The 13,494-nt window shown below is 49.1% G+C and overlaps 1 protein-coding gene across 10 annotated transcripts in view; it reads left to right on the forward strand.

The window, feature by feature from the left end:
- The window catches only part of EEFSEC (eukaryotic elongation factor, selenocysteine-tRNA specific), a 266,239-nt gene that overhangs the window by 183,890 nt on the left and 68,855 nt on the right, over window positions 1-13,494 (forward strand). For 8 of the 10 annotated variants that reach the window (XM_025448186.3, XM_035702466.2, XM_025448145.3 and 5 more), the window contains exon 5: window positions 11,887-12,162. The exons of the other annotated variants lie outside the window; for them this stretch is intronic. In XM_025448186.3, the coding sequence (XP_025303971.1) occupies window positions 11,887-12,162 (276 nt within the window). The remainder of the gene's footprint in view (window positions 1-11,886; window positions 12,163-13,494) is intronic. 10 annotated transcript variants of the gene reach the window in all.

A 13,494-nucleotide genomic window follows, 5' to 3' on the forward strand; every position in this document is an offset into this window, starting at 1 on the left:
ACCCAGGGCAGCAAAAGGCACAGAACACTTTGTTTTTGCTCCCTCTACCAGCAAGACCCAGCAGGAAATGTTGGATCTTCTTTGGCCTCGCTGCAGGCATTTAGTAAGCCCAGCTAGACTGCAGCCAGTGTGTGGGTTAGATACTGTGCCAAGATTGCCTTGGCTGAGAGTGGCTCCCATTCTGCAAGTCAGCGTCGCCCTGTTGGCTGGCATCACCGCCCCTGCCAGGCCATTCTGGTCCTTGCCCATGAGGTTGCAGACCGCATCCCATGTGCCGTCCTGTGTGGTGCATGTTCTGACAAGAAGCAGATGAGTGAGGGATTGTCAGTTTGTTGCCACCGAGTGAGTGCTCTGGGCCAGGCATATACGCATATACATCTTGATTCTCATCTCAGCCATGAGAGGGAGGCAGTATTTAATCCCTTTTTGCAGACAGAGATGTTAGGCCCAGAGAGGCAAAATGACACCCCAGGTTCAAGGCCGTGACAGGGTTTGAAGCTAGGTCTGTCTGATTATAAAGTTACCACTCCTGTGACTATTGGGAACCTCTCCTCAACTATCAAAAGAAAGCCTGGGGTATTTTCCCACCTTTCCCACCTGGAACGTGTTTCCATTTTAAGTGCCATTCCTATGCCCACTCTGTGTATTCTCCTAGGTCCTCACTCCTTGCCACCCTCAGCCCACTTTCTGTTGCTCCTGGCCCTCAAGGCAGAAGCACCAGGCCAGCAAGCAGGAGCCAGCTCACCCTGCCCAGCTCCCTCGCTGGGGACAGCAGGCTTCAGGAGGCCCTCCTGTAATCTCTCTATCCACACGGCCCTCATTTTAATTTGCAAAATTGAACCCAGATCGAGAGCAGTAAAGCCAGAGGACGGTAAATATTCATGCCTCAGTGAGCGAGGGTGGCTCCATTACCCTTGTGAGATTGGGAGAATTACCTTGGGGATTATGTATATTCATGGGCCGATTTTTATTTGCGATAGAACATGACTCACATCAGCCTGTGTGTTACCCGTTCTACCCCAAACAGACTTTGCACAAAGCTTATGCTCTTAAGCTTCTGAAAGTCATCTCAAGTGGATTGCCCTCTCCTTCTGCTTCCTAGGAGACGTAAAAATAATAACCACTCCAGCACCCAGCCAGGGGCTTCCCATGCATTTTCCTCCTTCTATTTCATGAGATGTACTATTATCCTTGTGTCCAGGTTACAGATGAGGAGACTGAAGCTGAAGCTGAGTGTCATGCCCTGGCCTGTTATTAGTCCATCTACCACAAGGACTGTGTCTTAATCTGTCCTGTGTGCCTGGAACAGAGTAGGTGCTCAGAAAATGCCTGCTGAGTCAATACCTGTCTCGCAGTTCCACTCTGCCCCTGGCCCCCAGGCTTTGGGCAGTACCTCCCGGGCCTGGTGGTGCAGATCTGAGTGTCTGTGCTCGGTGGCATAGCTCATGGTAGCCTGGACCTCAATGCATGGCAGGGTCAGCAAACCACCGCCTGCCCCAGTTTTGTAAATAAAGCTCTTTGTTAATGGCTGCTTTTGTTGAAAAATGGCAGACTTGAGTAGTTACAACAGAGTTTATAGGGCATGTGAAGCCTGAGATATTTACTCTCTGGCTTTTTACAGAAAAGTTTGTGAGCCCTGGTGCACAGACCTGGAGGAAGTTGAGCAGCTTGTATTCATGCAGTTCCTTTGGATGCTCTTTTGATTTCATTGTCATCCAAGTGAAATTGGGGTACTCATCTCCACTTACAGAGGATGAAGTAGTAGTAGTAGGAGGAGTAGTAGGAGTAGGAGTAGTAGGAGTAGTATTAGTGACTAATCTTTATTGAACAGTTTCTACTTTTTACGATGCCACACTCGTCATTTCACATGGACTCTCTCAATGTAATCCTCACTCTGACAGAGCAGAGTTGGTCACAGTGGCTCAACTCACCTCAGCCTTTGAGGTGAGTGGTTTGGAGCTGGGGCACTAGGCACCTGCTAAGGAGACAGTGGGAATGGTAGAGAGCTCAGGTCTGGAGCTGGCACAGCTGGAATGATTTGGGTTCCATTTCTGCCCCACACTCCATCTCTGCCTGTGGTGCTGTTCCTATTGCCTGTCTTTGCTGGAGTACAGCTGTCACCTTTTGGGAAGTTCCCTCTGACTCTTCAGCCTGGAAGGTGCTGCTTTTCTATCCCACCCCGGGGCAGCTTATTCCCTTGACATTTTCCCAAAGTTCTTGCTTATGCGTTTAAACTAATTTTCATTAACTTTAACAACAGCTCCTAAACTTGTCAGATAATATTTAATATTATTATCCACCACCACCCGTTGGCCTACTTTCTGGGCAAGTACTTATAAATTCATAATAGCATTTGGGGAAGAGCTTCTCTCAGCTCCACATAAAAGGTGTACATGTTGGGTGTCTACACTTAGGAGTAGTTCATGTTAGGTAAATCTCTCCAGATATCCAGGAAAACATTTGTCAGGCACAAGCTTTGCCTTTAGATCTCTTGCATATGGAAACTGAAACCGCTTCCAGCAGCTGTGCCTCCTTTGAGTCCCCCTGGCCACCCAGCTTCCTGGGAAGCTCCTCTCCAGGATAGTGTCACAAGCAAGGGCCAGGTGCAGCAGAACCGAGGGGCCTTCCCTGTGCTGCAGCTGAGCTCATTGGTTTTCTGGCTCTGGCTGGAGCTGTTGTACAATAGGGTGACAGGGAATCTAGTGCCTGGCCTGGGTATAAGGGCCAGATACCTTTGGTATCTAAAGTGCTGGAGACAGTGCACCTTCCAGATGCAATTTTCTGCTGCTCCCCTCATACTCACTCCCCCCACGCTGGGTCTTTTAATTTTACTCTTTCAATCAGAACAATTTTTTCCTGAGTGATTGGTACCATGCTTGGGCTTCACTCACATCATTTTTAATCCTTGCCATAGCCTTGCAGGCTCTGTCATCTTCACTTCACAAACAAGGAAGCCGAAGCTCAGGGGGTAAAGAGGCCAGGCTCTTCCCCAGCTGGGAAGTAGTATTTCTGGCCAGCGTGTTTTACTCCAGAGCTGGAGCATTTCCTGTGCCCTAAACCATGTCTTGGCATGGGACTACCTTCTGAGGCCAGCCCTGGGGCAAACACCATGGAGAAAAGCATTCCCCTAGAAAATCCCTTAGGTGGTTGCCAGGTTGGGTGCCAGTCCACCACTCAGTAGGGTCAGCTAGTGTTGGGGCAGCCAGTGTTCCTTCAGTGTGGTAGAAGATGCGGGGTTGGATGGCACACATGTATTTCTGGATACTAGCACTTCCCTCAACAGCGTGCAGATGCTCACTCCAGCAGAGGCTTGCTGCTGAACCTGGGGCCCAAAGCAGTGGGCTCCCCATTGCATCTCAATGTGCTCTGGGGCTGGCAGTTGGTGAATGAGAGCAGGGAGATGGGTAAGTTGTGTACATGAGCCTCTTACTGCCTGTCTGTGTCTTCCCCTCGGCCCATAAGTGCTTGCATCCCTTCAGTTGAGTACGTCCCTCATTCACACCTTCTTTGCTCTAGGGGTCAGGTGCCAGGATAAATGTCATCATGTGCCATGGTCAGCGAGTCGGTTTTCACAAGAGCAGTTAATTCCAAACTGCATTTTTACATTTAAAACAAACATGGATCTATTACAGCATAGAATGCAAAAATTTCCATAATCTTAACATATAAAACTTGGGACTTCCAAGAAATCGTGTGCTGCTAGCAGACAGTTTTAAGGCAGTGTCCTCCAGTTGTTCTCCTCTACCATTAGGAAAGGCAAAAACATATCATGTTGTGTTTGGGGAATTGTGGGCACCTTGGTATGCTGGTATTTCAGTATGAGGCCCCCTAGGGAATGGATATTGTCCTTGAGGGCTCTGGGTCCAGTGGAAAATGCAGGTTTCCTGTGGGTCCATGGGCCCCTTACTCCAATGTGGAACTGAGAACTTTCCCTGAAGGAAGAGGGATCCAGAGGGGGAAAAGTTGCTCTTTTATTTTTGGATTCCCAGCTTCTGACCCATTCCATCCTGAGCTCCCTGCCCTGCTTGCCCATAAACAGTACAAGGATTTAGGCACAGTGCCTTGGATGGCCTGGTATACAGTAGAACCTTCATCATTGTTGGTGGAATTAATTACAGGTGATGTATTTGGATTTAAAATCGAGATATTTGATGTTTGCCTTCAAAGTTTTGGTTTTTTTTTTTTAATTCTAATACTAAAGATAAATTAGGAAAGCACAGAACAGTATACAGAAAATAGGAAAAATATCATGGGTACAGGTACTGTTACTCTTTTAAGACTTCCAATCATGAGACTACCTCTCCTCCCTGGACAGACCTTATTTGGATTTTTATTTTGTAGCTAGAAGATGGCTTCATGACAGAAAGAGAAAAGTCCAGTCAGATGCACATCGCCCTATCACAGACAAGGCCCAGCCCTAGACCTTCCCTACCTGCCCTCCTCTCTGTCTGAGGGAGGCCTTATTCCATCCTCCACGTGGGCCTAGGCCCCACCACCGCCCCTGCTGCTACCCATACGCTGTAGCCTCTGCCAACACTAAGCCATTCTGTGACCACTTCCCCACTTTGCTCCAAATCTGGGACTGGGCCTCTGTGCTCTGGGCTTGGTCATAGCCTGGGCTCTAGGCTACTGAGCTTGCATTTCAGAGCCAGGCATCACTAGATTGGCACCCTCATTTCCCCATTTGCCAGCCAAGTGGCCTTCAGCAGGTTACTGACTCTGTTTCCTCATTTATCAAATGGTGGGGTGATTGTGAGGATGGGCAAAAACATGCAGCGTGCCCAGCAGGATGCCTGCCCAATGCAGGCTGCCCAGACCAGGGTGTTTGGTTGGGGAAGGAGTCTGACCATCTTTCTGCAGAAGTGACACATCACTGCAGCCTGGTGGGATGGTCTTCCTTTTTCCTTTAACTTAGGTTTTTAAAAGCCTTTCCTCCTAAATCAAATCAATACGTGACCACTCTAGAAATTTTTATGAAGTATGAAGAAGCTAGAAAGCAAACTCAATGAGAAGCCTGTCACTCAGGGGCAACTGCTACTTATAGTTAAGATTATATTTTAAGTATTTTTATGCCTTGATTAGTTGTCCAGTATTATAGAGAAAGCATATTTGTGTGCTGATAAAATTGCTTCATATATTTGATTACTTACATGACATCTCATCCACTGTTTAGCCATTCGTCTACCATTGGGCAGCTGGGTTGTCACCATCTTGTAGTTATCATAAAGAATTGTGAAGTGAATATTTTAGTGACCCATCTTTGCCTTTCAGAGAGTTTCCTAGGGGTGGGATTCTTAGACATAAAATGTAGAAACATTTTAGAAAAGGCTTGGACCACCTCCAGTGGCCATGTAGGTTATAGTTATGGGCAGCATATCCTTGTCTCCAGGTCCCTTCATGAAGAACAAACAGGTGCTTCCCATTGAGCATGTAGGTAGAGGGAAGGTGGGTTCACTCAGGTTGAGGACAGAATAGTTCAGTGTCTTCAGAGTGCCTGGCTCTCGGGTCCAGCCTGGGGTCACCCCTCCTGCTAGCAGACTCTTGGTCTGGGCACTGTGTGGAGTTCTGAGTGGTTGCATCCCACATTGTGCCCCTTTTCCCTTCTATTTTGTTGGAATTCTGAGCCTTGTACCATCTCTTTTGTCCTCCTCCTCCTGACAGGTGGCATGACTATTTCCATAGATTCCAGCAGAAATGAGAAAATCTTCCATGCTGTGCCAGCTGCCTGAAGCAGAGTCTCCTCAGTCTCCCTATGTGGAGAATGTAGATTGGGCCAGACTGGGTAGGCAGCCCACTGACTCCTCGTCCAGTTGCACCACGGTGAGGGTGTTGCTGGGAAAGGTGGGCCTCAAGTCTGCAGTTACAGTGGTTACAACAGCGGTTACAGCACTCCACAAGAAAGCTGGGGAGTGTGTCTCATTCTCCTGTTAGCCCTCCCACCCTGCCCACCTCCCTTTACTGCTCCTCCTGGCCTGGCACCCACACAGACTCTGGCTCAGAGCAGAGTGTGAGTCTGCTGAGTGAATTGATTGGAAACTGACTCTGTTAAATTTAATTGACTAAAATGTCTGCTTTTATTTTTAAAGAATTAATTTTTAATTATACAACCTATTCATGAATGCCAGCATGTAAAAAAGTGAAACTTTTCAGTTAAGGGTAAAGGGCCTGTTCCATCATACCCCATCCTGGCCTCTGGTGTAGAGAAGGCCCTTGTTAATTCTCTTGAGTGTATCCTTCTGAACTATGTATGTATATAGTATAGAGAAGTATGATATATATGTGAAACACATGATGCCATTTTGTAACTGTATCATGTCATGTGGTTTTTGTACTTTTTCTGTTTTTGCCCCTATTGGCCTCACCTCATCACTACATACTGAGCCTGGCCATGCATGTATTTGTGAGTGTGGACATTTCACATTGTCTATTGTCATGTTCCACTGATGGACTCTTGGCCCACTGCCCAGTGTTTATGTTACCTGTGCTGCAGTGACCATCGTATCTTGTGCTCATGCGCACAGGTTTCTCCCTGGGAAGTATTGGGAAGTGAGAATCCCAGCCTTGCTTTTCCTGAAACTCAGTTCCACATGCTATTCCTGAACCCCTTTTGTACTGGCAGGCCCTGCCTCATCAGGACAAGATGCACAGATGGGAAGAGGGGGCTCCTGCCCCCTCAGAGCCCTGCCCCAGCATCAGCTTCATCTTGTTCTGAGCCCTGCCCAGAACTCTGCCCAGACCTGCTGGCACCTCCTTACACTTTCCTCACAACCCTTTCCAAACCATGCCATCCCCTCTCCTCATTTGCATGGCATCATCCTTCAAAATCCAATTCAGATATCACCTCCCCTTTGCAGGTTCCCTGAGCACCTCTCATGGCACTCGGCACACTGCGTTCTATGTAGTGTTTTACACACCTGCTCCCCACAGTGAGTGTGGAGTCATGGAAGGCAAGAACCATAGCTTCCCCCATGTCAAGTGAAGGGCTCACTTGGTAGCAGGGAACAACACTGGCATCAGATCCTGAAGAATGCCCACTGTGAATGGTGGATAAAGAAGCAGGAGCAGAGGCTCAGAGTGAACTAGGGCACAGACATGGAAGGAGGCCAGGCTGGAGAGGAAGGCTGGGCTGAGTGCCAGCCAGAGAGTGAGCATGATGACATATGGAGCCTGGGTGGACCTGAGTGAGGGCATTCTATGACCTGGGCTCTATACTAGGCATGTTGCCTGGCAGAAACATGGGGAAGGAGTGACTGTTAGGGGAGTCTGAGTGAGAAATGGGGACCAGGAATGGGAAGAAACTGTGGGTGTGGGGCAGACCAGTTCCAGGAATTGCCCCATATGGGCCATGGGAACTTAAAGGATGAGGGAGAAGCCAGAGGCTGAGGTTAGGACCATGAGTTGGGGCTGGGGCCACCACATTCATTGAGGACCTGGCACTCTCTAAGTGCCCTGTTAGAGGCTAGTGCATGCTACCTCTTTAAGTCTTTCACAGAAGCCTGGTGGCCTCAGAGGTATTAGCCCCATTTTACTAGTGAAGAAACCAAGGCTTGGAAAGGTCTTGAAACTTGCCTGAAGCTCAGAGCTAGAGCACAGTGCCTGGTGCGCCCACCCAGGAGCAGGGTCCGTGGGACAGGGGCAGCACTCACAGAGGGCTGACGGACAGGGGAGCCTCAGGACCCACCCCTTTGAAACCCAAGCCTACCTGGGTTCCCTATGCAGGCCCATGCATGCACAGGTGTGGTCATACTCGCTGCTCCACAGACAGCTTTTCTGAGCCCTGCCACGAAGACAGAGCTGGCTCCCTTGGCTTGCCTCCCAAAGATTCCTTACCCCCCAAAAAGCCCAGGGATGTCGTTAAAAACAATTAAGGCCCCAGTTGTATGGAAAACAGAAGACTCAAACATTGGTGTAATTCAATTTAAAGTTTTATGGGATGACAAATGCGTGGAGGGTGGCTGGGAGGAGGAGCATAAAGCTTCCTGGCAGGCCCCTTGTCACTTTTACGGTTCTCCATTGTTGCAGGGACTGGGAGGTTCATAACCAACGTTTGTTTGCGAGGTCGCTGTGGAGGAGCAGGGGCCTTCTTTGCTGGGCCATGTGGTGGGAAACCAAATCCATTCCCATCCTCCCTGGCTGCCCTCCATGTGGCAGGCACCCTGTGGGGGACCAGTGGTGAGCAAAATAAACCCAGTCTATGCATGGGCAGCGGTCCATGTGGCATGGGAACCCCAGAGAAGACAACGGAATGTACAGGCATGTAGTGGAAATTATAAGGTGCTGTGAGTACCATGAGGAACATTATAGGGTGCTCCAAGGCCCTGAGTGGGTGACCTGAACTGGTCTTGGTAGGCAAAGGGTGCCGATGGGGAAAATGCACGCTGGCCCTGCCTGGAGTGGGAGCCTGGCCTGGGTGCCCAGGGCCAGGAAAAAAGCCGGAGCAGGTAGACATGCAGACAGGCAAAGCCCCATCCTATCTCTGATCCTAGAACTGGGTCTTTGGGGGGGTCTGTGGGACCCCAGGCTCCTGAAGATCCTCTTTTCCTTTTCATAGGGGACATCCCTTACTTTTTAGCAGGGATCTCTATGAGGAAGCTCTCCTTGGCTCTCTGCCTTCTTTCCCCAGGGACAATTGGTCTTTTGTTGAGGCACCAATGGAATTTTTGCACAGATCCCACCTCTGGTCAGCCAGAGACATAGCCAGATGGGAGGAGAAGTGTGTCGAGTGGTGCCAAGACCGTGTTTCCTGGCACTGATGCTCAGAGGGCAGGGAGCCCAAGAAAGGAAAGCCAGGATATCAAGGAGGGGCCTACACAGATATCCGCCACCTCATCTCCTCCCTGCCCCTCCGGTACATCACCCCTTCCTCCAAGAGCCATGTGGGCTCAGGAGCATGCCCATGAAGCTCCTGGGGCCTGGCAGGGTCTCCATAGATGAGGGGCTTTCACCGGTTTATCTTGGGTGAACTAGAAGGAGCAGAGACTCTGAGGAGCCTGGCCCTAGAAATGCCCATTAAGATAGCCATGGACTACCATGCCTAATTCATCATCCTGGCAACAGTTAAAAACCTTGTAGTACCAAGTACTGGCGAGGGTCTGCACCCACTTGTGTGGGTGGAAGTGGACCACTTCAGAAAGCAATCAGTAACTCCTGACGAAACTGGACTGCGGCCTGCAAGCCAGATTTCCGTGCAGATACCCATGCTAGAAAAACTCAGCACACATGTATGGGTCCATGTGTACAGAAATGGTTACTGCAACGTTGTTTCTAGCAGCAAAAATAGCAACTGGTGTCTGTCAATAAGGGCATGGTAAAAGGTGGAGCTTTTCTACAAAGAAACACCATGCAGTGGTCAAAAAGCATCACCTAGATGTGTACAGAGACAGCAATATCTTTGCCTGGATAAATATATGCTAAATAGATAGGTTGGTATGTATATTTCTCAGGAAGAACAGATATCAGAAACATAATACGGAAGGAAGGAGGCAAGTGGAAATGCAATAATATGGGACTGTTTGTATAAACTAATAAATATATATACTATTCAGGAATATGCACATGATCAAAGTATATATAATAGAAGGATGCATAAGGAATTCTTGAAAGCAGTTGCAGGGAGCGAGGAGGAAAGTGGGACTAGAGGTCTTTAGCTCGATGTCAGCATGAAGTATGAGTGACAAGATCTTAGAGGTCAGTTTCAGGTGGTGGGAACTTAAGTGGTTCTGATGTCATTTGATTCCCTGTACCTTTCGGAATGGTTTTCATTTCTCTAAAAAACAAGTGGGTGAGAATTAAGTCCCCAAGACCAATGTGATGTTCTCTTCTCATCCTTCCAGAGGTGGTGCCAGGGGAGCTGGGGTCTGTACCAGCAGGGGAGGTGCTGGCAGCCACCCAGGGGCCCACACTGCTCTCTCCTTATGCAGAGTCCCAAGTTTGTCTTTTTGTGCAATATGCAATTAATGCATTAAGCTGGGGGTATGTGTGTGTGTGGGGGGGTGCCTTATCTGTACCCGGCCTAGCTCGAAGAAGAGGGAGAAATAAGAGCAGCCAAATTGAAACCTTATTAAACAAAATTGGTTAGGTCTGATGGAGCCAAACCTAGACTGATCTTTAAAAGCTTATTTCATTTTTTCCCCCTCCGGTCTGAATCTCTTTGAATTGAAGTAACTGATCCTGCTGTAAGCTTATTAGTGTCAAACCTTGTGTGTTTCTTTTCCTCTCCGATTTACATTTTATTAAGTAATGATGAAGTTGCAAGGCCCCAACCCTCGCCTTTGGCACAGCCAGGAGCTTCCAGGCTCATTAGTGGAACGAAAATGGATAATAGAGGTCCAATCTCATTACAGCCAGGACCATTATTACGAAAATCTCCGCACATTAGAAAGACTGCTAAGCACAGGGTATTGTCTACTTCTTTCAAGCATCTGTTGATTCCGTAGGACACCAGGAGGACCCTCAACACTGCTGTTTCTTTGCAGTGTATTCTGATGTTGTTGGGCCTCTCAACTTCTTACCCCGCAGAAGGAATGCTGCCAAAGAACTCCCCATGTGTGAGTGAACCTCAGTGCAGTGATTGTATTTCATTTGGACTTCCATGGTAGAGTAGATGCGTTTTTATGGCATGATATAGTAAAAGAATTTGGGCTTTCAGGGTGGGCAGATCTGGATGCTGTGGATGAATATCTTAACCTCTGGAACCTCAGTTACCTTGTCTATAAAATGAGATCATCATTAGCCAGCTAAAAGGCTGCTCAGGTCTATAAAGCATCGGCACAGGTAAGTATCCAACCAATATTGAGCGTCTCTCTTGCATACCTTCTGTATAAGTCATGTGGTAAAATCCTGAAGTCCAGGATTTAGTTAGATGCTAGATGCCACTAGCTAGATGCCACTGTTCTACACAAGGTGCTATGGAGGGCAGAGATGAATGCTTTATGATTTCCACCTTGAGTCACTTCTTTTGGAGGTTTTCAATAGTCTCCAAAACAGAGACAGGTCCTTCTGAGTGCAGTACCCAATAGAGTCCTCAGAATGTTGGAAAACTATGCTTCAAGTACTCGGAAGACTGGAAGAGGTATCTGAATCTGGCAGGCCTGGGAGTATACAGAGGCAGAGGTTCCTTTGCCCTCTCATCTGCTCTGTCAGCAGGCGTTTACTGAGTGTCTGTCTTGTGCTGGGCACTGTGCTACCCAAACATAGACATGAGGGTGGCCAGAAGGGAGCAAAGCAGTTGAGAAGTCAAGTCTGAAATTGTCCACTGTGCTTGACCAGAAGGAGGCTGTTGCTGACTGCCAGGGCAGCTGCGGCAGCCTGGGCAAGGGGAGGGAGAGACTGAGCTGCCCCAGCCCCCACAACTCCTGGATCTCGGGGCAGGCTGGCCTCTCCTCGGCTTCCTTCCACACCTGAGCAGGGCCCTCTCACAATGCAGTCTCCCTCTGTCCCTTTCCTGGAGCCATCTTTCTGGTTCCCACCACATGGGCATCCACATTGTTGGTCCTCCAACCCAGAGCAGCCTGGCAGAGCCGCTCTGCCTCAGGGCCAGCCTACCAGGGTCAGTATCTGCTCAGGTGGTCCAGAGACTGGGCCGTGGGATGTCAGGCCTGCCTTGCCGTCCCTGCATTCATTGTCCCAAGTCTCAGCTTGTTTGCTCTGTGACCTTGGAGACATCAGAAACCTCTGTTTCTTCATCCATAAAATTGAATGTAAAAATATTGACCTGCTTCGTGGGGTTTTCATGAAGAATAACTGACCCAGATAATGGTAAAGCCTCTTTGTTAGTCAGAAAGGGCCAAATGGCTTAGCAAGCACGAACTTGAGTTTTAAAAATTGTTGGCTTGCTTGATGTATTCCTTACTCCGCCTCTCCTTGGGTCCATCCTCCCTTCCCCAGAAGTGTTTGGTGCCAGAAAGAGAGGAGGGACAAGAGGAAGAGACATGGGACCCACCGTCCCCTCTGGGAGCCGAGCTCAAAGAACAGACCTGCCTGGTGGTCCCACACAGGGCCGCCTCCCCGCTCTGCCACCTGCCTTCTCTGCCTCCATTCCTAACTGCACCCCACCAGAGAACTGAGTCCCTTGGAGAGGCTTGGAAGGCTCCTACCCCTGGGTTGTCTGGAACCTCCCAACTCCTAGCTAGCCTCGGAGCCAGCCCTGCTCCCACAGCACAGGTACGTACCTCTATGGGCCTTTGTGGATGTGAACACCCCAGACCCAAACTGGAACTCCCAGAGAGCAGGGACAGCGCTGCACCCATCCACGGCTGTATTCATTCCACAAATATGTGTCGAGATCCTCTAAATGGCCTGCACTGCACTGGGCACTAAAGATAGAAACAGAAATTAAAGAAAACAAAAATAAAGTTCTCACCCTCAACCTCATGGCCAACCTCACCCCCAGGCCATTCTAGTGTGGGAGAGACAGTCAGTAAACAAATCTATAATATCTATAAATCTATAATATATAGTGATGAGTACTATGAAGAAAAATAAAACTAAGAAAAGATAGGGATGGGGACCACTTATTGCAGAGTCAAGGATGGGCTCTGAGAAAGAAACATTTGAATGGACAGAAGGGGAACAAGGAAAAGAGAAATAGGATATCTGAGGGAGGAGCATCCCAGTCAAAGGCACTGGCAAGTGCAAAAGCCCCGAGGTAGGGGCATGCTTGGCATGTTTTGGGATAAGAAGTAAGGCTAACGTGACTGAAGTGACATGGATAAAGACAGACAGATGGAAAGAGAAGAGTCTCAGATGTGCTAGGCTGGAGGTGTCTGCCAGACTTCCAGGTAGGAAGGCCAGAGGCACTTAGATGTGTGAGTCTTCTTTTCCTAGCCCCCGACTTCCCCTGCCAGCCTCCACCGCTCCTGGAGCTCCGACCTCTATGCTCACCGCTCGCTGCCTGCTGCCTTTCCTCAGCTATCTCCCAGATCTCTTAGCTGCCCCTCATCCCTACACCCAGAGCCTGGGAGTCCCTCCATGTGTGCCAGTGTCTTCATGATCCCCACGTCCGATCTGTCAGCACATCCCAGCATTGTACTGCACAGAGAACTCTCCGAGTTCCTTCCTGGCTGGTTCCCCCTCTTTCCTTTCTTATTTCTCCACTCTGTGGAGCCAGAGTGACCTTATCAAAGCACATGATAGCAAGTGTCATTCATCTGCTCAACCCCAGGCCACCACTACCTCTGAGGGCTTCTTTGTCCTCATGGTGAAGGTGGCTGGCCCATGTCTCCAACCTGATGCCACTGTCCCTGGCCCACTCCCCTCCAGCCAGCTCACTGCTTTTAAATCCCTCAACCAGGCCATGTTCTTTCCCACCTCAGCGCCTCAAACTTGCTCTGCTCTTCCCTCTGTCTGGAGCCCCTGTGGGTGGTTTCTTCTCCCTCTGGATTCAGCTTTAGTGCCACCTCCTCAAGAAAGCCCTCCCTGATGACCCAGGAAGGATTATGTCCCCCAGTTATTCTCTCCCACAGCCCCTCTCCATGGTTTTGTAGTCTGAGTTTG

This window comes from Canis lupus, chromosome 20 (assembly GCF_003254725.2).
Source record: "Canis lupus dingo isolate Sandy chromosome 20, ASM325472v2, whole genome shotgun sequence".
NCBI lineage: Eukaryota > Metazoa > Chordata > Mammalia > Carnivora > Canidae > Canis > Canis lupus.